This window comes from Aspergillus affinis (genome assembly GCF_023601865.1).
Source record: "Aspergillus affinis strain CMG 70 chromosome Unknown NODE_72_length_178902_cov_89_458247, whole genome shotgun sequence".
In the NCBI taxonomy this organism is placed as follows: Eukaryota; Fungi; Ascomycota; class Eurotiomycetes; order Eurotiales; family Aspergillaceae; genus Aspergillus; species Aspergillus affinis.
This window is the reverse complement of record NW_026515853.1, coordinates 96,814-120,086: the sequence shown is the minus strand read 5'-3', so window position 1 is coordinate 120,086 and position 23,273 is coordinate 96,814. Positions and strand designations below refer to the sequence as shown.

Sequence of the window (23,273 nt, the reverse complement as noted above, 5' to 3'; positions counted from 1 at the left end):
TGGGAGATAAAGAAATGGAACGCAGAGAAGTGTATTCTTCGATTTCTCAATTTCAAATCCTCAAGGCCTTCATCTGATGTGGGACCATTATACAAGCAAAATGCCATTCTTGGCGCATCTGGATCTTATACTAACAAGATTGAGTTGTTATTAGAGTGCAAAAATTTGGCCTCCATGTTGTCAATGGGTATGATCTCACCAATCGAGGCAGAACACGTGTCCGAGTTAATTCTAACCAGAGTCATATATTAACATAAATTAGGCAACAATCAAAAAGGCTGCCTCTATGGTGACGCCTGAATCATGTCAGAAGCTCGAAATATTTCGCAAACTCTGCATCCCGACGCAACAGCTCATGTTGCTGCGATTCCAACTGAACAAAAACCTCATACTCTCTCGTATCCCCCTTGCTGAAATTAGGCAGAACCAAAGCGCAGCCACCCGTAATGGGCCGAGCGGTGCGAAAAGCAACTGGCAATGACCCGGTTCCAATATCATAATTTTCGGCAGTCCCAGAATACCAACTGTTGATCAGAACATCCATGTCGTGGAAGTCGACATGGTAGCCCAATGCTTCGTTCGGAGCGAGGGATGCCACCAACGATGCTATGCTTCCCGCCCAGTCGATATTCACTTGCTGGATGCATTTGCGGATCGACGATGCCGCGAGGGCGAGGCCATTCTCCGAAACTAAAGCCTGACTATCCGTCGGTCTGACCCAAGCCGGAAAGACAGAGTTTCCGAAGTACCGCTCTGATGTTTTCTTCTGAGGGTCTCGAGACCGGAGGCCAACGGGGTGGAGAGAGGTTGATTTTGTTGTGCTTTTCTCAGGCTGCAGCTGAAGTCGGGCGCGAGTGATTGAGGTCCAAAGAAGAGCGGAGAGACAGTCGTAGGATGAAACATACTCCAATCCATGTAGGGGGGTGCATTTCTGTTTCAGTTGCTGCATTAAAGCGTCCGTGGTTTTGTAGATGCTCGTTTGAAAAGGTGGTGGCGGTTTGGGGATGAATGGGACCTTTTCCTTCACGTAGTACATGCCTAGTTCTTCGGGCAAGTTATCCTTTGAGATCGCGAACTGAGCATTGTACGGGTCTCTATTGAGATCCGGAGTGTATGTAGGCATCTTCAGGCCCTGTTGGTGTGCCCTGCTGCCTTGGCAAATCAAGGACAACAACGTATCCATGGAAGTCCAGTCGCCAGCCACGTGGTTCAACGTAAATCCCAAGATCAGGCCGCCCTCAATGATATTCAATTGAATCGCACACACCGGCTTCGTTCCCGCGGGCAGCTCAGGTACTAGCTGGTCAGGGTCAAAATCTGCAGGGCCGAAGGCGCCGCCAGCGAGCGCCGCGAACGACTTATGTTCCGCAGAGGAAAAGTGACGGACAGTAAATAGTTCTGTTCTCTCCCCTGGATGTGTTAATATGTATGGTGGTTTGCCCGTGGTATCATACTCAATGTTTCCAGCCACGAAGGGAGCCTGGCGAGTTGCGTTTTTGAGGCCTTCTCTGAATGATGAGATGACTTTGTCCAGATCGGTCGTTGGTAGGATCTCATAGAAGACGAAAGCTTTGGTCATCATAGGTGTTGCCACCTTTTCGATCTCCGAAAGCTCATCTTTACGCGTATACTCTACGGCAGGGTCCATTGTGCTTTGAGCGATGTGGTATAATAGAATGGTTTGAATGGATGAAGGGCTGTTGAATGAGACGTGGAATGGGGCGCTCTGTTGGGGATTAAATAGTTGAAGAAAGAGGCTGCCTAATCATTTAGGCACCGCCAGAACCCATACTATCAACAGATAGCTCGCCCTAATAGTATCCTATATACTCCGTTCGAACAGTTTGTGAAGCGTTACCTCGCAGGGATCACAATGTGGCTTAGACAGCCCCACTCGATCCTGCCGGGCCAACTTGGTCCAGGGTCTCTCTGGTGCCCCCCTTCTTTTCTTCTAGCAAATTTTTTTTTTTTTCCGGTCTTAATTCTCTTCTCGGTCTGGAGAGCTTCTAATTCAACCAAGCTTTTTGCCAGCACTGATGTGTAGCAAGAAAATAGATGACTCATTCCTGCAGCTTCTACAAGGCTTTTTCCTAATTCGAACCCCGACTTCTCTGGTCACTCGTTCAGCACTAACCCGAAGGGGTTACCGACTGCTCAAGGGTATCTTCGGCCTCTTTTCAACCTTTCATAGATGACTTCTTATCTTTCATTTGAATAGTACATTTTATTCATTCCTCGAGTAGAAATCTTGCGCATGGCTTAGGCAATCCTTAATTCTAAAAGATTGAGGTAGAGTTCGCATTGGTCCCTAGAACCAAGTTTACTGATAAACGTCGTAAGAAAGGATTGAATCAATTGAACACCACAAAAGCTACCTATATATGGCTTTTGGTACCGGATACATCCTGTTTCACACCTGTTAACAGGAGGAATCTTTTAAACAGAGAGCCATCCCCTTCCTGTTCGATCTTCCCCTTCTCCGAGGCCCCATTGAGGATGTTTTGTAGCTGACTTTTGTCAAGCCTGATTATCAAGTCCGATTTCACCGCATTCTCCGACTGACGAGATTGACGTCTGTAGGTGAGAACGCCATTGCTGATGATCACCCGCCAGGTTTGTTCCAGATCCTTCAGTATAATATCTATCGTGAACGACTCCTCGGCAGCCTTTGATCCATCCAGGCGTACAGACAGGACAGAGAGCCACTGCTCCACCGACTGCATTGGCGAGAACCCGTGCATGGCCCGTGGCGCCGTCTGACCTTTATTCCCAGCACGCAGATCTCGTGCACCAGATAGATAAAAGTTTCTCCAGGTGGTATTCTCAGCTCCGAATCCCAGTCTCTCAAACACTGCCGCTAGCAGTTTTCTGGAACCCTCATACCCGGGATCGAGCGCAATGGCATGCCCGAGCAAAGTGGCCGCAAATCTCAAATCCCCATTCTGTGAGTATCCATCTGCCTTGCGAACAACCTCGTCAATTCCTCCCATGCAATCCACATACCGTTTGGCATTCTCAACGGGAGGATGCTCCCACAGATGCGCGGGGTTACCATCAAACCAGCCCATGTAACGTTGATAGATTCCCTTGACGTTATGGCTCACGGATCCGTAGAATCCCTGGGTGTGCCACGCCTTTTGCAACGCCGGTGGTAAGGTCAACTTCTCTGCGATTTCGATTCCTATCATCCCGGTATTCATCATTTGGACTGTCTGATCGTGCAAAAAGCCATAGAGATCTCGTTGTTCGGAGATCATAGTCGTGATATTCTCTTGTCTCCAGGTGGGCCAGTTATGTCCGGCAAATAGCACATCTGATATGTCTCCGAATAAAACCAAGGACTCGTCGAGATAGTGAGCCCAGGCCTTGGCGTCTCGGACCAAGGCTCCGCGCAAGGTGATGATATTGTGTAAACAGTGTGTCGCGCATTCAGCGATATACAGTGCGCGATGATGGGGAAAATGGAAGTTCATTTCGGACGGTGCTTCTGTGCCAGGGACCATCTGGAACTGAATCCGGATTCCGTCAACAACCCTCTCCTCGCCGGTTCGGTAAATTGTCTCGTTTGGCGGGACCAAGGTATTTGTTCCACTAGAGACAGCCATACCGATACCACAGCCCAGCTGGCCGTCCGGAGATTTGGGTAGCCCGCTTCCATACATGTACATGGCCCGGCGACGCATAGCCGGACCAAGAAGTGTGTTCTCACTGGTCGCCTCTCCCATGAATCCCTCTGGTGCTAAGATAGGGATATCGGCAGTATCTGAAAGGACCCCTTTCGCGCCCCCGAAATGATCGATATGCGAGTGTGAATAGATCAAACCTGTCACTTTTCTGTCGCTTCGATGCTTATGATACAAAGCTAAAGCTGCAGCGGAGCATTCAGAGGAGGTGAGAGGGTCGATGACGATGATGCCGCTGTCTCCCTCGACAATCGTCATATTGGCCAAATCAAACCCACGGACCTGATAGATTCCTGGCGTGACTTCGAATAGCCCCTGCTGAGAGGCCAATTGAGCTTGACGCCAGAGCTTCGGGTTGGCCGTCTCGGGACATTCCGTGTTGTGGACGAAACTGTACTCGTCGTTGTTCCATACCACGCGTCCTTCGGCAGAGCGGATAATGCATGGCTCGAGAAATCCAAGTAAACCACGAGACGCGTTCTCGAAGTCGGTCGTGTCCGTAAAGTCAGGCTGGTGTGCTTGTGGGGCCATGGTGAAGGTCCGGGTTTGCTAATGTCGAATGTACTTGCTAGGGGAGATCGGCTGCTTTTATGTCCTTCGGTTAGAGAAACTGGAGGCTCCACGATGGAAGGCTGACGCCATCTACCCCGCTCGAGGCCTTTTCATTCGGTCCTAAATTAGGCAAATACAGAACAGTCTATCGATGTCCTCGGCTAATAGTCTGCGAAGAAGATTGTGAGACAACCGTATGAGGACTGTTTGCAGATTACGTATTTGCTTTTCAAAATCTCGGTATAACGAAGCTTGCATACAATTTCCAATTCCAAGCATATCCTCTTCGTCCGTAGCTATCATACTCTGCATATTTGTTTCAAGAGTATGGTCCTGTTGTGATCTAGTTACAGCGTGTACTTGAACCCCGGCAAACCACCGATGACGAGCTCTCCCCGGTCAACTTTCCGATTACAGAAATGAAGGCGGATCGATAAAAGAATCACCAACACAATACTCATTCCAGTTAATCCGACACATGTCAGAATACCTGGGTGATAATCTGGCGCATCTTGAGACCGATAGACCAGCGATCCGGTCATGCCGCCGGACGCACCCAGGCCAACAAATACGGCGCTGCAGATGGCTCGTTTCCATTGTCCGCGGACATTGTTTGCCTATTTCGGGTTTAGATACCACCGGGGATAGAATATTAAGCAGAGATAACGGAAAAACATACCTGATATGCCATGGCGGCCGGCACGTTCGAGTTAGCGCCCATAGTGATGAGGAAACAGCCCACCAGCCGAGGAGCATTGCCTTTCGCGAATCCCTAACCGTATCTCATTAGCAATGAGGATATGGAAATGTATAGCGAGGATACTTACCATCAACGGAAGACCCGCCAGGGTTAACAACCCGTTGAAGATAATAATCGGCCCGCGAATGCGATACTTATCCCCGATCCACGAAGTCACAAACATCAGGATCCCTGCCGCTGCATACGGTGGCGCAAACAGGCACAATGAAGCACCTTGCGAGAACCCCATTCCCTCGCGATAGATAAGAGGCAGGAAAAACGTAATAGCGTAGGCTGTCGTCGTAGTCGAGAAGTAAATCAGCCCGAACCCCCATATATTCAGGTCCAAACCAGCGGCCAGGTATTTTCTCAAGTTGAATGGTTCGACAGTCACATCTGCGCGGTCTTTCTCGATCCGACGAAGGATCAAGGCGTACTCATTTCGTGTCATGAATTTGCGTTTGCTCTCTGCCATTCGGTCTGGGAAGTCTACGAGGGCGAAATAGCTGATCGCGGCCAGAACGCAAGTGAGGAGACCTTGGATCACGAAGATCCAACGCCAGGCGGAGAGACCTCCTAGGCCACGCTGCTTTTGTTAGTCTGATTAGAGGATATGAGATAAAGATGGGTATTCCTACCATGTGCGTAATACCGAACGATAACAGTCCAGTAAAAGCCGCTGCAACACATCCCAAGAGATAAAATATGGCGAATCGCTTGTGGATGTCAAATCGGGTATACCAGGTCGAGATAAGGTATATCGTCGCTGGGAAGAATCCTGCCTCACATGCACCGATAATAATCCGGATCCCAACCATTTGAGACCAATGCGTCACGAACCCCGCGGATAGCTAAGTAACATTAGTTATAATTTTATGAACTATGCAGTCCTCAAGAACGAGAGGATGATTACCATCACAGCACCCCAAATAAAACATATCCCTGACAAGTAAGGAATGGGTCCCAGTTTCCGCACGAGGAACGGCCCAAGCACCTGTAGACAAATATAGGGCGGGAAAAAGGCCACCGCGATGGTACTCTGCCATAGTTAGCTATCACGAGAGAAATAGGTGTATTGAGTCGTACATATTGAGTGCCAACCAGCTTTAACTCCTTATTCATACCAGCTACTGCTGCACCTCCGATGTTGCCCCGATCAATCAAAGAGACCGTGTGCAAGACCCCCAGTATAGCAATGAGTCGGCGATCCACCCGGTGGATGATCTTTCGCTGTTCACGTGGAGTATACTCCAGATCCTCATCAATGTTCACATTGGGTGATTTTTCTGTAGAATTCACTGGCAAGCTTGATTGTTCTTGTTGAGTAGACATTTTGCCTATACCCACCGCTATGTCTAGAGTTTCACATCTCGGTTTCGGGAAGAATCACGAAAATATATCTTCTTCATGATCCTTTCACATCGCGATATATCGAACCGATTGCACAATTCCTGGAATATTGCAATTGCTTTGCCTTTATTCGACGATGGTAGAGATCATCCATTACACATACGTGATCCCCTTGCACTGAAATGTGGAGAAGGACCCGATGGCCGTCGGATTTCGGCGTTAGTGAAGGCGGATGCCAAGAAAAGCTTCCTATCGCCGAAACGGTCCGATATCTAGAACAATGTGGCAATACCTCGTGAAATCACGTTATGGGCTAGACAGAGAAGGTTTTCGGATGTGTTTTTACTTGTTTTCAAAGCCTAAACAAGCTGTCAAAAGTCCTTCGCAGGAGTGGAGGGCCATGTACGCTAAACGCCGAAAAACGACGGTCCCAAATCGGGCTTCGTAGGACATTATAATTCAGTCAGATTAGGCAGATATAAATGACCAATTACCAATTGCAGGATGATTGAATTCATAATTTCTACAGAGTTGGTTGTATTTGGAATTTTACCTCAACTATGCCTTCGTCCGAAAACGCCATGGCTCCTGCCACGCCTCAAGTCCAACGCCAGTATTCCTCCGGCTCCTTGGACTCATACAACCCAGTTCTCGTTACTCCAGTCATAGGTACCGAGTTCCAAAAGGACACGTGCAACATCGTCGACAATATCCTCCACGCCGAGGACGCGAATCGAAAGATCAAAGACCTCGCCATTCTAGGTAAATACAACGCATCCCTATGCCTTCAAAACAACGCTATACTAACATACGCAGTGGCCGAACGGGGCGTCGTTTTCTTCCGAGCACAAGACAACCTCACGAACGACCTCCAAAAAGACCTCATCTTCCGCATGGGCGAACTGACCGGCCGCCCCGCCTCCCACGGCCTTCACATCCACCCAGTGACCAACGACGCGCGCGAATTCGGCGACCCAGATCCCCAAATCAGCACTATTAGCTCAGAGGGCCGGAGAAAGCTCTACAAGGGCTCCGTGTACACTACTCAAGCGGCCGTCTGGCACAGTGATATCTCCTTCGAGCAGGCGCCGGCAGACTTCTCGTCCCTCCGCCTGACCCAGCTTCCGGTTACTGGTGGAGATACTCTCTGGGCGAGTGGCTATGAGGTCTATGACCGCATTAGCAAGCCCTATCAGCGGTTTCTGGAGAGATTGAGTGCCGATCATGTAGGCGCGGGATTTAGAGCTATGGCGAAGTCTGGCAAGTTTGATGTATTTTTGGGACCGAGAGGAGCGCCGGTCAATGTGGGCGACGAACTGGGGGCGACGCATCCAGTGGTGAGGACAAATCCGATTACGGGGTGGAAGTCTATTTTTCCGATCGGTAAGTCTTTATAAATCTGTTCGTTACAACATCCGTAGAGGCGTGATACTGATGCTTGAGGTTCCGGAATAGGTTCTTTTCCAGCGCGAATCAATGAAGTGAACCGCAGGGAGAGTGCAAATATGCTACAGTGGTTTCAAGACCTTATTACCTATGGACATGACCTGCAGGTCAGATTGAAATGGAATGATCCAAATGATATCGGTAGGTTTTTCTGACGAAACTTTTCGGCGTAATGCTGATTCTATGCAGCTATCTGGGATAACCGGAGTGTCTTCCATACGGCTACTGGGGACCATGACGGGTTTGGTGCACGGAGTGGTAACCGGGCTGTTGGCGTTGGAGAAGTGCCGTTCTTTGACCCCTCAAGCAAGTCTAGGAGGGAGGATCTAGAGATTGAGGACACCTTAGCGGCATGCCATTTGTAAATTAGTTTTCTTATATACATTCAAATCCACAATTTGGATGTTTAGAAGTTAAAATTAAGTCCGTCTGCCATGTTCAACGCAATGAAGGGATCACCTGTCCAGAACTCTTCCGTAAGAATGTCATGGAGAGGATAGCCGATGTTTTCAGTTAACCCGTATCCTAGTCCTTGACTCCTATGTGTGCTACTAGATATGTTATTCTGATATTTCAGGGGAAAATGGCCTGGAGAGCGATGGGAGGCATATCCGAATCCGGATTGAGGATTACCCATGCTTGACCCGTCTTGGTTGTCCAAGAAGCTTGTGCTGTCAGAGCCATTGACGAAATCCATCACCCGTGTTATCAATGCCTCTAAAGCATCTCGATATTTCTTGAGACTGGAGTCTCGTTCTGCCATGACGAACAGGGCAGACGATGCTGCTCGTAGGTTATTAGACACACTACCAGTTAATAGTGTTGGTGACCGGAAAAGGCAGAAGCTGTGTTGCGGTTCGTTAGCCTATGACCAGGTAATCGATAGTAATGCTGCCTACCACATCGTGAGTCCAGCCATGAAGATCCCGTTGACCAGAAGAAAGGAATAACCCGACGGGTCTCGTTGCCGAAGCTTTTTGAACAATTGGCACATCTGCCCCGATGCATGAAGGCATCTCGCGATAAGGTTATCATGAGTAGGGAGAATATTTAGGAAGGGTTGCAACAGCATCCGCACAGAGTTGTTCCAGTGCATGTCCACAAATTCCGCTTCATGTGCCGCCATAACTGGCAAAGTCTCTTTGTACTCCTCCAAAGAAGCAAGAAGCGGAGAAATCTCCGGCACCAGTGTACTGGGAGCCATGTCTACTCGATAAACTCGAAGATGGATGCGAGACATGATTCGCTGAAGTCTGACGCATGAGATGAAGCGTCTTAGATTTGGACCAGGTGCTTGGTGAGATGAGTCAGTCGAGTTCAGAAGAAGAAGTTCAATCACATTATCATCGGTAATGGAGTCGTCCAGGTCGGCTGGTAAATCGGCGTCAATTTCCTCTTCTGCGATGCTAAATGGCCTCCCCAAAGACCATGAAGAATATCTTTCCAGTATGTAAATGCTCCAGAAAAGCCGACGATGTATCTGGGCTTCGAAGGGTCGTTGTTGCCGGTAATGAGCCTCACGATGAAGGCCGTAGTCGATACATATCCGCATAGCTAGGCCCATCATATACCAAACTTTAGACGTATTTGACGACCGTAGGTTGTAAAGAACAAGGAGCGCCATTGCCTCTGCACCGGCTAAAGTCAGAGATTTACGAACTGAAGAATCAAATCGCAGTGCTGTTTCGAAGAACGCAGTCGGCTGAGTCCCGGTATATGATCCGGTCATTTGCAGATTGGCAGCTCCGATGGCATAGACCATGAATAGCCTAAAACAATCATACTCGCTTTCGGAGCTTGTGGTACGGTGTAGATTGCGAGTAGCATGGCGCTCGAAAATTTTGGAACGATCAAGGAAAGGCAAACGCACATGCGTGTTCTGAAAATATGCATCCAGAATGCGAGAGCCTAATTCATCGTCTGGAAGTGTTGCCCTGACTTCATCGGCACCACTAGATGGCTTTTTGAGTGGATGAGCTGCCTCGACGGGTATGGAACTCGTCAAACTTGCGTCTTGTACTATGCGCCCCAGGCTGTTGGCAATAATCCTGCCAGATGAGGGCCCTAGATATGTCGATTGAGAATCCCCAAGGCTGACCAGAGACGCAGTGTCGCCTCTATTTTCGCTCCATGGCAAGGTAGGGGATGATCTCCCCGTGAACTCGGTCGCATTGTACATATCGGATGATGGACTAGCAGCTTCAGCCAGTTTAGACTCAAGGAGCTCGATCCGCTGAACAAGTGCATCTTTAGACATCGCATGGTGCCATGACAGAGTTGTTTCCGACCGGAGACATTGCTGATCTGCAGCTTCACAACCCGTACAGATTGGAAAGCCAACACACCTCTGCTTGCGACGATGGCATCGCCTGCAAGACTTAGGGATACGCCTGCGGATCCTCGTCTCTGTTGCCATGGGATTTTCATGGGAAGAAGTTCTCCGTGTTGTGAGTCGTATCAATATTGCTTCCCCGCATTCGACGGTTGAAAGCCGAGGCGCCAATCAGTTCTTGTGAGGCCATAGCGATGGGGCAGCACGTCATCATGCTTATGAATGCATTAGCAGACACATTGCAGCGCACTAGCCATCTCTACAGGTCAAGTAACAGGATGGGATTTAATCAGGAGGGGAGGAATTGGACATTCATAAAAAGTATGTATGTGCTCATCTATCACTATGCCTCCTCCAACTCAATAGCGAATCGCTCGTTGAGCTGAATCTTGTACTTCTTTTTCAGCTCATCTCTCAGTAGAGTCGCAATTTCTGCGCTCGTCCAAGGAGCGACCATGCCCTTTTCCTTGATCTGCCCCCGAAGAATGGCCAAAGTCCCAACTGCACAGGGCAATCCGACCAACTTAGCCATCGCACTTCGCGAACCAGGCCCGATCGGCTCGCCGTACTCAATAAGGGTGCTTGACCGCGTCTCCCTAGCTCCGTCTGCACGTAGGACCTCGAATCGGTGCTGCAGAGCGATCATATCCCGCTCACCGGGACCATACGCCATCTTCTTCTCAAGCACGGCACAGAGTGTATCGATTGGAGTGCCACGAGCCTCAACCTGGTCTCCACTGAACAATCCAATCCATCTAAGCCCAGAAATAACGCGTTCGCCTTCCTCTTTGGATAGGAAGGGTGCCTTCTCCAGCGCAGCACCCTCAAGATCAGCTTCACTTGCATCTGGCAAAGCAAAAAGTTCTGCCGTAAGCTGCGCCCAAGTCAATGAGCCATCCTTCTCTCCGTCAAGAACAGCCAGTTTCTCCTGCGAAAAATACCCGATCGCCACCAATGTGCGAATAATCTCCGGAAATCCCTTGTATCTCAATGTCCCACGAAACACAGTCTCGGCCTCAGGGATTTTGTAAAACTCTTTAAACCCAATCGAGTCGCGATTCGGATACCCAACCAGATCAAACTGAGAAAAATTATCGTTTGGTTTGGCGCTAGCCATGAGATCCTCGCCCTTGACTTCCGCAATCTTGCCATTCTCATACCATTGCGCCGAATTCAGAAGCGCAAGCAGCCCTCCACGCGGACTCCACGAGAACTTGTAGCCCAGCGGGTTATTCGCATCATTAGGCGCCGGCAACGCGCCACAGTAGCTCGTGAACGAGGTGATTTTTCCACCCGCACGATGGACCTCGTCGATTGTTTTCACGGCATAGAGGTGGTCGATGCCCGGGTCGAGACCGATTTCATTCAGAACAGTGATGCCAGCCGCTTTGGCCTCCTCGTTGAGCCCCCACAGAGCTGGGGAGATGTAGCTCGTCGTCACGACCGGTTTGGTATGCTTGATTGCGGTCTTGACCACCGCAGCATGGAGCGTGAATGGGACGAGAGAAATCACAATGTCAGCGTTGGCGACAGCCGTATTCAACGCATCGCTGTCGGCAATATCCAGCGATATCGCCGATGTGTTACTGCGTCCGCCGGTGACTGCCTCGGCGGCAGAGAGGGTGCGGGAGGCAACTGTGACGTGGACGCCGGCCTCCGATAGAGCCTGTACAGCCGGGGGACAGACAAATCCCGCGCCAAGAAGGAGAGCTTTCTGTTCGGAAGGCATTTCAATTACTTCTTTTAATTTCGAATATATGAGAAGCAGTTCTCTTTATTTTCACTGACGGACAAGGGGCGATATTTAAATTCGTCTTGGTTTAAGGACAGGTTTATCGAAATGAGTCCTGGGGCCAAAAAGGGTGCCCGCCTCAGGTATCGCTATCGGTTTAATATGGGAAAAGCTTATGATTGCGTTGAAGTAGTAACGGGAAAGGCTTAGCTTGAGTTAGTGAGCATTGAGAGCCCGGTTATGGGAAAATCACGCCATTGGCTTTGAGTCATTCCCATATGAATCCATGGTGTTGACCTGGATGCAGCGATCATCTCCGTTAATTGCTCAGTAGGCTGGGCAAGAGTGCTTAACCTTGTAGCAGGATTCATTGGGCATGTTGGACTTTGTGCTATCTTTTCTTTTGCTTATGTGCCTCTTTTTGAAATGTTGATTATGCGAGTCGGTCGGTAGGATCGGGACCAAAAGTTGTGCACTGCATTACCTAGGATAAATAGTGCAAGAACCGTGCTGTGACTCATCATTCTTGTGCATAAACGCAGCACAATGACTGATTTTCATTGGTTGGCCCTGTCAACAGGCTGTTGATCTACCGGAATGAACATCGACTCTATGGCGCAAGGCTATTTGCAAAGTTTTGTTTAAAGTCGAAGGAATTGGGTTCAATACAGAACGCTACCTGTGTCGTGCAGATAGCCAGATTGTAGAAATAGAAAGTAAAATTCAGTAAACAAAAAATACGAGCTGCTGTCTCTGCAGAACCTCACCTGCGCTGATATGAAATAAGCAGGGGAGAAGTGGATAGAGGTAGATCGGGACGTGTTGTGACACCAGAAAGTGACGTAGTAGTCATCACTTGCTGTACTTCTTATGGAGTGTCACAAGGCTGTCCTCGATATCATCAACCACCTTTTGAAAATGACTGCTTGGGGCACTGCCAATGTCCCGAAACTCAAAGAGAGGGACTATACGTTTGGAGTTGAGAAGTTCCTCACGAGCTGACTTCAATTCTCCGATTTGTCCATCAATGACTTCGTCGGCGTGGGCCAGGAGATCCTCGCCTTTGGGCAACTTATCCATCCATTCCTTCAATTTCACCTCCCTATCCTCTGGCTTCTTCGTCTTGGGATTGACGCCCTTAAACTTCATATACGCCATTTCATCAATGTCCTTCCTTGAATTCGAGTTCTTCATATCGCTGTCACAAAATCTGTCATCAAATCTATATATCTGTGTCTACCGACGGATCATCTCAAATCTACATCTGGTACCCTCTTGCTTCCAAGAATTCGGGCATGTACGCCGTGGCCCGGAGAACCATGTGACTGGTAGTCGAAAACGAATCGGTATAAAACAAGATGGACTACTTACGGGCCACCTACAAATTTTTATCATCTCACCGGGCGGAGCACCGGTCGCAAATCCCAGCGCTAAGGGCTGGGGGCGGTATTTGTCCACTCCGGTTTCGGTAAAGAGGCGATTGGCGCTCAGGAGCCGCATAATGCGGACTATGAAGCGGAAAAGCCGATTAGCAAATCAATGGGTCCAAGGTTGTTACCAGTTATTAACTAGGAGGAGGATAAAAAAAGGATTTTCTTACCCAACAGGGCCTTATCGCCCTTAGTCTTTTCATTCAACTCATCGACAGTCAATTCGGCACCGCCCGCAGCGGCAAACGCATCAAAAACACCCATCCCAATCGCAGTTCGGATCGCAACCAGAGGATGAGCCTGTGACAAACCCGCGGGGAGGGGATGTATCAGCAGAAAGATTCTATGGTCAAGATTTTCTCGGAGCATTTGAGAGCCTTAACCTACAGCCCAGCAAATTTTTAGAAGCGATTGGACAGGGGGTTTGACGGCTCCACGCAGCTTCTCCAATGGGTCAAGGAGCTGCAATCGCGCGGAGTCCTAAATATCATCGGTAGAAGAGAGCTTGGGTAAAGCTGCGTTGACAGCAGCTGTCAGATCGGCCACGATGTCAGCCATTTTGTAAAACAATCCAGGTGAGGACGAGGAAGAGAAGAAAGAGAAAGAAAGATTTTAGGGCAAGCTATCGGTATCGAAGAACCAGTGGCGACTTTTCAACACATTTATACTCCCCCATCACGCCTTGCTCTGAATCACGGTTCATTCGTCTCTTCCTTTCCGCTCCATCGTTTCCAGTCAATAATTGTGGTGCGGGGTCATCGAGCACTAAATAAATCCCAAATAAGCACTAAGGTACCTAAAGTGGCGTTACGTGGTAGAGCTGAACGTGGTTGAGCTAGTAATATTTAACTGGTCTGGCAGTTGTACAGCCATCATGCTATGGCCTGACTGCGCCATGTAGGGCATGTAGGGTAAACTATCGGCCAGATACAGCCGCGCGGATCGAATGTGTTGTTCCCATTGATCCTGCGTGCGTTCGTGAGCCGCAAAGCACGCCACCACTGTGATATTAATATATTGATATCGACGAACGGGCAGGGCGCAGATTAGTTTGTCCACTGGAAAACTGAGTCGGTACCTAGGAGAACACGGAACACGCGGGAGCAGCTGTGTGCAGCATTACATGCTGCACATCTGGATAGCCGTGCATAAAGTTCCGAACGAAGTAAAAGTCCAGTGTCCAGAGGTCGTGGGCCAGACGCTAACTCGGGGATGCGGTAGAGCGTGAGCGATCAATGTCCTTGAGCTCGAGGCATCGAATGAGCTGATTCACGCGCGCCCCCGCATGTCGGCTGCAGTAGGTGTAGAATTCTTGAATTCCTATAAAGCCGATGACAGCCGACTAGCTAACTAACTAGAATAGGTCTAAACTTAGGCCAACAACCACTGCTCCACACAGCCAAGAATTCAGCTTTCTCTTACCCTTGTTCTTTTTATCTTTCTCCGGGTTTCTATTCTCTCTTTCTTTATTCCGTTCTAGTTTACTGACAGACAATGTCGTGTTTCAGTTAGATGTGAACAAGGGGAGGGGCAATCCTGTCAGGGTGAAATAGTCACGAGAAATACAATGCCACCAAAGGCCTATATGGAAGAGAGACGAAGAAAAGAAATATGTACGTTCCCCATGGCGTAGTTCATTGGCAACTGATCAAGGCTATTGATTTCGAGATCCCAAAAATTGATCTTCACGTAACTTGTTTGCACTCAGTACATTGCTCCCCATGGACAACGGAAAAGCAGAGAGAAAGAAGATTACTTCAAGTAAGTGGCTCATTCCTGGATAGTACCAGCGACCTCTGTCAACTAGTTATAAAATTCCTTTGTCCTCTTGCCATCCACGATATTAAGCCATTGATAACTCAAATTGCTTTGGAATATCAATCGAAACACTGCTTGGCATAGATAATCAGTACGTCATAGGAATGTTACTCTACCAAGCCATACATTAAATACTCGCGTACATGGTCATCGGCATGAACAATTACCCGAAACAGAGATTTAATACGCTTCAGATGTATGACAGATGTATATACGCCCTGCAAAAAACAAAGATACCAGCAGCGACCAAATCAAAATAACACGATCCGTCGCTCTAAACGATTCAAGAAAAGTTTTACGCCTTGACAAAAATATGCTCATATTCTTGTCACTTTCTCGGTTCCTGTATGCTCTTAAGGTCCTCCGCTTTGCTAAGTAATAAGGATCTAACCGCTTGGATCGAAATATATAAACCACCTCAATCCCAGTCATTCATGCTCCTAACCTCCAAAGATTATTGATTAATCTGGATTCTTTGACATCCACACGAACTCAACAAAATGGCTCCTCCGACATGGACAAAACTTCTTTCCCATGGCTCAATTCAAAGGTCCTCCCAGGCTCTCTCCGTCCTGGCCAGCAACGCATACATCTACGGCGGAGAACTAAAGCCCCTCGAGCCTGTTGACTCGTCTATCACCGCATTCCTTTGGACCGGGGTGAGTGTTCATGCCTTCCTGGCTCAAACCTCGCGACGAGGTAGCTAAAATGCTTATATATGCCCTCCTAAAAACGAAAAAGACATAACCCAACTTAACCCCGAAAAGATCCCGCAACCCCGCGTCGGCGCCGCATCTACAACCCTGAACAACAAGATCTACATCTTCTCCGGAAGAGGCGGGACAGCAATGGCTCCTATCGAAGAGAGCGAGTCATTCTGGGTCTTCGACACGACCGCCAACATCTGGGGACAGGTATTTCCTTCCGATGCAGGATTCAAATATCCGGTCGGAAGAAGCTACTACGCTCTGACAAACGATGGGGATTCGACGATATTACTGCACATAGGATGTCCTGAACAGGGCCGACTTAATGATTTTATGGTCGTTGGATATTCGGACGTGCGTCTGGTGGGAACTGCCCGCTGCGCCCGGGTCAGGACGAGTTGGGACCTCAATTGCGTTTGCAAAGGGGCAGGTCTTTAGGATGAACGGGTTCGATGGAAAAAGCGAGATCGGTGGCGCGGTTGACGTGTTTGATATTAGAAGAAATGTGTGAAAGTCGGTGTTGTTTGCTGCCGATGGAGTTTCCGGGCCGGCTCCTCGGAGTGTGAGTTGTTTGGTTGCTGTCAGGGGGAAGTTGGTCACGATTTTTGGGTAAGGGGACCCGAGTGCCTTGGAACATCAGGGGGCAGGCAAGATGTTCTCTGACGTGCGGGCTTTTGATGTTGAGGAGAATAGGTGGGAAAAGGTTAGGGTTGAGGGGGAGGGACCGGTGGCGAGGGGTTGGTTTGATGCAGACATTGTTGAAGACGGAGTCGTAGTTCAGGGTGGATTGGGAGAAAACAATGAGAGACTGGGAGATCTATGGAAGATTAGGTTGGATTTTTGATTTGATTGATTGATTGATTGAGGTTTATAGGATGATTGTTGGTCTAGGTTACATGGGCGCAATGGTATCTGAAGATTCCCTGAATAACATAGACCACTCTGCACTCGTTCGCTAACAGAATGCATCCACGAATCCTTTACCAACTGAGAAGATGAGTCAGCTATCCAAGCCCTATGACGGGAACGATGAAACATACATTGCTTGGACACTTTGTTGTTGGTGATGGGATTTGCCATAGCATAGGCAGCCATGAAGAAGACGGCAAAGGCAGAGGCACGCATTTCAGTAGAGGAAGAGGTAGATAGATATAGATAGACCGATATTGGAAATGAACGCGTACGGCGATGGGTAAATATAGCCAATGGCTCGTGGAGGGTGGATAGTAGATAGTGGATAGTGAATAGTAGGTAGTGGATAGTGGATGGCAAAAGGGTAGATCCAACCTCATTTATAGCCCACGTAGCCATAGCATGCAGGTTACGTATCATCAATATCCACCCCTGAAAAAAGGAGAAAAAAAGGGGCAAGGGATTCCATTTATTGCCCTCGATACCAATAGTTAAGCCACCTGTATGACCTATACACTACGTTTATACGTTCTCGACACTGCCTTGGTTATTCGAGGGTCCTGGTTCTTGCGTTCCAGCAGCCTCACGCACAGGCTGTGTTTTATGTGCATGAGAAACACATAGATTGTCCTTGGCTGCATATAGTGGGATATTTGCGCGTGCGGAAGTTTGACACTGTGGGCCGAGTAGGGCCGCCTCGAGTCATGGTCATGTTTGACATGTAATATTCTATGGCACTTAACGGTCTTACATCCGGTCGGCGCTCTCTCCTGCATTTATAGCACTGTAAGTCAAATATACTTAAACTGAGTTGTAAATGGAGGGACTGGTTCAATGGCTAAAGTAAAAGACATAGAACGAAGAATCATAATCCGGTGTCTTATCCCTCCACTACTTCCGTCCATGAGCTTTGTTCCTCGCCATTCACAATGTTAGACATCAATTTCTGAAACAATGCGGTGTGCGGACAAGCATCCGGCTCTAAATCGATCTCTCGGCCCTCAAAATAGATGGAAGCCACCGGGGTAATAAAGCACGCTGTGCCGGTGACAAAAGCGCCGCGCAATCTCCCTTGGTCCGCTGCTTCCATAACGTCATAGATCGTGAATTTCTGCTCCAAAACTTCAAGCGGCTCGACAGAATGAGGGAAATCCTCTATTGAGAATTTACCAACCGACATTCTCGAGCGAGCGAGCTCAAGAACACTGCGTCTGGTCACACCCGGGAGTATGAGGTTGTTTTCTAGTGGCGCTGTAATGAGTTGTAGCCGGCCTTGCAATGTTCCTTGCAGCGATCTCCAGATGAAGAACAAATTCGAGGCCCCTGCTTCGGTAACTTGACGATCGGACCCGAAGAGCCACATGACCTGGTCATATCCTGCTTCCTGGGCCTTGTGCTGCGCCAGAAGAGATGGTCCATAATTGGCGGCGAGCTTCGCCGATCCATATCCGCCCGGCCATGATCGCGTCATATTCCTGGGACTAGACCATAGACGTAACCCTTTGCTTGGTGTGGTAGATTTACTGGCAGATACTGTGGAATTTGGCCAGAATGAGACGATGACATATAGAAGAGCCTCCTTTGGACGGTTCAGTCCCAATCCCTCGGATGTACCGATGAAAGTGGGCCGAAGATACAGGGACGATCCCTTCTGACTGGCTGGGAGCCACTTTGGAGCATCAATCTCACACAACTTCTTGATTAGAATGTGTAGATCTTGTGGACTGAAACTTGGCAGGCAGACTCGCGTGGCGGAATCCAGTAGCCGGCAGCAGTTGAGAGCGGCACGGAAAAGACGCAATTTTCCATCCGTGCCGCGGAATGCTTTCATACCTTCGAAGCACATCGTCGAATAGTGAAGAGCGCTTGCACTAGGCATGATACTCAGTGGTCCATAGGGTACTATTTCCGGATCATCCCAGCCCCCATCGATTGACCACCGTGCTTGCATCATGTGGTCCGTACAAACTTTATGAGAGAGAACCTCAGGAGAATCAAGCGGAGGCACCTCACGAGGCGTCTTTGTGAGGGTTATCTTCACATTTGAGGCGTTCAGTCCACGTAATTCTTCAACATCTTTAGGCCGAGGAATAGGCGATGATACCGAAGAGGGGATCGTACTTCTATCGTCGCTAGAATGGGTCGACGAAGGAGTCGGAGCAAGTGTTTCGGTGCTTGAGTCGGAGGCTCCCATCTCATTCCCGACCTTCTCTCCTAGTTTTCGAAGCTCTGCCGTCATATCCCCGGGCTGAATGCAACATTCTAGAAATGCTAACTTTCCTTTCTCCGCTTCTGCTCTTTGCAATGCCAATGCTAGATCAGCCTGGGTCTGAATCTTAGCCGCAAACATGGGGAGATTTCTCATTCTCGGCGCCTCCTCAGTCGCATATGGATTATGGGATTCTGCATGGGGTTCACCATAAAGAGATTTGGCTAATTTCGTATAGTCCCAGTTCGCGATATAGTTATACGGACCCTCGTGGACAGCGGTCTATCAACACGGTCAGTGATACGACTTTGCAACATTGTTAAAGGGCTTACTTCAGTCTTGTATCCGAGATTGTTGAACAGAAAGATGATTGGGTTCAAATTCATTCGAATCATCGTACTGAGCTCTTGGGCTGTCATCTGGAAGCCTCCATCCCCAGCCATAATGATAACCCGTCGATCAGGGAGGCCTATTTGTGCCCCAAGACCCGCTCCCAAAGACCACCCGATCGAAGCATAAGCAAGTTGCATCTGGCAGTCAGCGCCGCGTGGAAGCCTAAGACGAGTTGCCGCGAACCATGTTTCTCCAGTGTCTGCGATAATTGTGTGGTGTCCTCGCAGTATGCCTTGAATTCCGGCAAGAAGGCTTGCCATAGTTAATGGCTTTTCTGAAAGCTCAAGCTCTTCTGGAACTGGGCTAGAAATTTGCAGATGGGATCTAGGAATAGAGGCATTGTTCGTTGTGATATCCGACTTGATGAGCCCCGAGACGAGGGACTCGATATTCACGGGGCTCAAACTCGTACCATCAGGAAGTTGAACCCCCTCCGGTTGGATATCAATCATACGATGACGTTCGTTATGAGTATCAATGCTGAGGACGTGAAGGTCGGACCAACATCCGCCAAGAACGACCCACAAATCTGCACTCATGACTATCTCATCACCTTCAGCATTTGAAACTCCCGGCCAGAAGACACCGCAGGATTGAGGATGGGACTCGGGTATCCAACGACTATCAGGTTGACAGAGAACAGCACATCCGAGCTTCTCGGCCAGAAGCTGCACATCATCTTTGGAGGACGCCAGACGGGCAAGAGGCCCAACAAGGAGGATGGGTCTTTTGGCAGAATTCCAAGCCTTTTTGATGGATTCAATTGCGTATCTTGTTTCGCGCTCTTGGTGACCAAAATCGACATATCTTCGCAGCGGAGACGGTGCCGGACAAGGTGCAGTTGCTATATCGTTTGCCACTTCAATGTACACTGGTAGAGACTTTTCAAGGCATTTCAGCAAAGCGCCATCGATCACATTGATCGCAGTTTCCGGGGTGTCAACCCGAACGGACGCCGCAGTCACGCCCTGGAACGCCCGAAGTGCTTGATCTTTGTTTGTTCGGGAGGGTGTGTGATGGAGAAATTTATTGCATGTTAACATGTCTGTGTTTGGGCACCCCGATATAACAACCACCTTCAAATGCTCCGAGTGTGCTCCAGAGATGGCATTTATAATCGAGAGTCCGCCAACAATATAAGGAATTACCACGAAGGCGATTTTTGATTTGGATGTGCGGGCATATCCGTCGGCTGTGTATCCTGTATTCAGTTCATTGCAGCATGACACCATGCGCAGGTTTGGACTTTTCAGTAGGTTATCCAGAAGCGATAAGTTTGAATCACCTAAAAACATGTTAGATGAACCAATCATGAATTCATGATGGGAAGAATATACCCGGAACTGCAAAAAAGTCTTTCACCCCTAGCTCCTGCATCCTATGGGCCAAGAATGTTCCCACATTATAATCGGTCTCTTTCTGGGCCGTAGGGAGCGAGCGTGGACGTGGCTCATGTAAGATTGGTCGCTCTTCACGTCCTTCGGAGGGAGGCTTGAATGTTGTGCGCCCAATCAGCTCGCCTAGGGCTCAGGGTCAATCAACAGAGCCACAGGAATGAGGGCATTTCAGACATACTATGAATAACGGGGTGAAGGGATAGCCTGCTGGATCCAGAGTCCTGCGGCACTTGCGCCCATTGTTTCGCTGGAAATCTCGACATCTTCTTGAAATTCGCCTGAATACTCAAGGTTTAAAAAGGACGTATGATGAAATGTTGCAAGTGGAATAATGATGCAGCTCGATAATCACACTTTCGTACAGTATAATCTTTCTGAAACCGTGGGGACAAGTAGTTATATATTCGATCAGTGTTGACAGTTCAAGGAAAACAATGTGCATGCACTCTAAATCAGTTACGTATTCATCCCGAACCACCTGTCATATTAGTCCAGATGCACACATCCTGGTTCCTGATCTATCCCTTGCCCCGGTAGTACTGCCCGAGTAGGTAGGTAGCCAAACTCAAATATGATGTAGATGGTTCAAATGACTGGGTGGGTTCGTCCATGGATCCTCCATCCCTACATACCTAATAGTTTGATTGAGCCAGTCTCCCCACTTATATCATCCCGTTCCTCACGTGGCGTCTCAAACAGGTAAATTAGGTTAGCTTTTAGTTCATGACAGGTCTAATAGATTTAACGGGATTCCTTGACACTCTTTCGTTGTATTATCACGTCATCGGCTTGGATTCAGGATTCAATGTTTAATTATTCCATATGATCTCATGGGGCTCACGGGTCCGGCATTCGTGAAACACCCTCTGTGACACCAGGTATCTGCAGCCGCGCAAATAAGGAAAAAAGGGGGTCATCTTTGCTAGTCGGTTGTGTAACCCTTACCTTGGCGAGTATGAATAGACCAAGAGGGAACGAACTTAAACAGTCCTCGGGTATTCCACCATCACAAGAGACAGAATTTGTGGAACATCATACGCATACCTGCGTCTAGCTAGGGAGGCTGAGAAACAGCTGAAATCCATGCTAGCCACTATCAAGGGGCAACCTAGTATTTCATAGCTCGCGTCTGAGAACTGACGGTCGTGAAATGTGTCATAGGTATCTTAAATTTTCTATACAGGGCAGCCAACCAATTGGTGGCGCTGGTTTGACATCTCCAGGATGCGGGTCCATCTCACTTATTTGACGGCTGTCATTGTGGTATGTCATTTGGACTCCTTGACCTCGCGATGCAAAGTATCTGTTGGGATATATCCTCCGGTCAGAACAGATTAGCGGTAACTTATCGCTAGCGACTGACACATCACATCCCTTGCTCGGTGTACGTACGCATTCTTGCGTGAGGCTACGGATCCGGTGTTATGACCGCCAAGTATCCGCGCACGGGATAAAAGGGGTATCTTGGAACCTGACCTGGGAAGGAAGACACATCTATCTATCTACAATCTATACTTTCGCTTCAGAAACAACCTGTTCACTTAACTGTGTACACAGTGCCTAGCTGGTGATACCAACAGTATCAGACTTGATTCAGATGCTGTGAGTGATGTCACTGCACGGTTATACTCATTAATGGCACCAGAAATGAGAATTCCAGATCGAAAATGTAATATGAATTTGTGTAAATAACCCACACAGAATACAGAACTATTAGCGAAGCTCCATGAAGTCATCCCATTGGTGTCCGTAGCTCAAAAGCCACATCGTTCAGTCGCCCACATTCCGAAAATCCCAACAATTGTTCGCTACACAACTGCACAGTTGCATGGAGGTTGATGCCCAGTCGCACGACGTTAGGGGAAAGTGACCGAAGAAGATTTGATGGTAATTCCCAGTGACTGGTGGGAGGAGGCATACCGAAAAATTCTTGGAGCGCCGAGAATGGTAAAACGAGGAGATAGTAGAGAGAAGAGGTGGGTGCAGCTGTTCAAAATCTGTTTAGTGGACATATTCTGCTCCAGGTCGAATGTCTTTATCGATAAGAAGACTCACTATAGCCTCATGGTTCTTCGGGGAAGCCCGCTGGAGTGGTGTCCGCCCGTGTTTATCCCCAATGTTAACATCTGCTCCTTTGTCAACAAGAAGCCTCACGATAGTGGCGTGGTTGTTTATAGGAGCCTGGTAAAGCGGTGTCCATCCGTCCTTGTCACGAGTATTTATCCCTGCTCCCTTGTCGATAAGAAGCCTCACCACTGTCTCCTGAGTATTTCAGAAAGCCTGATGAAGCGGTGTCTGTCCATCTTCATCTTGAATGTTGATCACTGCCCCCTCGTCGATGAGAAGTTTTGCTATACTGTTGTGGCCATTCCAGGATGCGTGATAAAGCGGTGTCTGTCTGTCTTTATTGCTGGGGTTGATGTCTGCTCCCTTGTCAATAAGAAGCCTCGCTACATTCTCATGATTATTCCAGGATACGTGATGAAGCGGTGTCTCGCTATTCTTATCACGATTGTCGATTACTCCACTTTCATCGATGAGAAGCCTTGCTACACCGTCGTGACCATTCCCGG

The 23,273-nt window shown here is 48.6% G+C and overlaps 9 protein-coding genes across 9 annotated transcripts; 2 read left to right on the top strand and 7 right to left on the bottom strand.

The window, feature by feature from the left end:
• Positions 1–301: 301 nt before the first annotated feature.
• Positions 302–1,648, bottom strand: KD926_009849 (uncharacterized protein; the record flags this gene model as incomplete). Its single annotated transcript, XM_053102338.1, has 1 exon — positions 302–1,648. One exon carries the CDS (start codon positions 1,646–1,648, stop codon positions 302–304), a length of 1,347 nt encoding a protein of 448 aa, XP_052954196.1.
• Positions 1,649–2,375: 727 nt separating this feature from the next.
• Positions 2,376–4,214, bottom strand: KD926_009848 (alkyl/aryl-sulfatase; the record flags this gene model as incomplete). Its single annotated transcript, XM_053102337.1, has 1 exon — positions 2,376–4,214. One exon carries the CDS (start codon positions 4,212–4,214, stop codon positions 2,376–2,378), a length of 1,839 nt encoding a protein of 612 aa, XP_052954195.1.
• A 368-nt stretch (positions 4,215–4,582) lies between these two features.
• On the bottom strand, positions 4,583–6,306 carry KD926_009847 (MFS general substrate transporter; the record flags this gene model as incomplete). Its single annotated transcript, XM_053102336.1, has 6 exons — positions 4,583–4,852; positions 4,915–5,007; positions 5,063–5,560; positions 5,613–5,825; positions 5,888–6,013; positions 6,061–6,306. The coding sequence occupies 6 exons, from the start codon at positions 6,304–6,306 to the stop codon at positions 4,583–4,585; spliced, it is 1,446 nt and encodes a 481-aa protein (XP_052954194.1).
• Positions 6,307–6,884: 578 nt separating this feature from the next.
• KD926_009846 (TauD/TfdA dioxygenase family protein) lies at positions 6,885–8,135 on the top strand (the record flags this gene model as incomplete). The annotated part of the gene is made up of 4 exons (XM_053102335.1): positions 6,885–7,086; positions 7,141–7,707; positions 7,780–7,911; positions 7,960–8,135. The coding sequence occupies 4 exons, from the start codon at positions 6,885–6,887 to the stop codon at positions 8,133–8,135; spliced, it is 1,077 nt and encodes a 358-aa protein (XP_052954193.1).
• A 41-nt stretch (positions 8,136–8,176) lies between these two features.
• On the bottom strand, positions 8,177–10,136 carry KD926_009845 (fungal specific transcription factor domain-containing protein; the record flags this gene model as incomplete). Its single annotated transcript, XM_053102334.1, has 3 exons — positions 8,177–8,615; positions 8,670–10,003; positions 10,116–10,136. The coding sequence occupies 3 exons, from the start codon at positions 10,134–10,136 to the stop codon at positions 8,177–8,179; spliced, it is 1,794 nt and encodes a 597-aa protein (XP_052954192.1).
• Positions 10,137–10,445: 309 nt separating this feature from the next.
• KD926_009844 (aminoadipic semialdehyde synthase) lies at positions 10,446–11,831 on the bottom strand (the record flags this gene model as incomplete). The annotated part of the gene is made up of 1 exon (XM_053102333.1): positions 10,446–11,831. One exon carries the CDS (start codon positions 11,829–11,831, stop codon positions 10,446–10,448), a length of 1,386 nt encoding a protein of 461 aa, XP_052954191.1.
• Positions 11,832–12,686: 855 nt separating this feature from the next.
• On the bottom strand, positions 12,687–13,633 carry KD926_009843 (uncharacterized protein; the record flags this gene model as incomplete). Its single annotated transcript, XM_053102332.1, has 3 exons — positions 12,687–13,022; positions 13,206–13,342; positions 13,435–13,633. The coding sequence occupies 3 exons, from the start codon at positions 13,631–13,633 to the stop codon at positions 12,687–12,689; spliced, it is 672 nt and encodes a 223-aa protein (XP_052954190.1).
• A 1,949-nt stretch (positions 13,634–15,582) lies between these two features.
• KD926_009842 (Kelch repeat protein) lies at positions 15,583–16,227 on the top strand (the record flags this gene model as incomplete). The annotated part of the gene is made up of 2 exons (XM_053102331.1): positions 15,583–15,741; positions 15,850–16,227. The coding sequence occupies 2 exons, from the start codon at positions 15,583–15,585 to the stop codon at positions 16,225–16,227; spliced, it is 537 nt and encodes a 178-aa protein (XP_052954189.1).
• A 1,354-nt stretch (positions 16,228–17,581) lies between these two features.
• On the bottom strand, positions 17,582–20,963 carry KD926_009841 (uncharacterized protein; the record flags this gene model as incomplete). The annotated part of the gene is made up of 4 exons (XM_053102329.1): positions 17,582–19,192; positions 19,243–20,588; positions 20,641–20,823; positions 20,879–20,963. The coding sequence occupies 4 exons, from the start codon at positions 20,961–20,963 to the stop codon at positions 17,582–17,584; spliced, it is 3,225 nt and encodes a 1,074-aa protein (XP_052954188.1).
• Between the last annotated feature and the right edge of the window lie 2,310 nt (positions 20,964–23,273).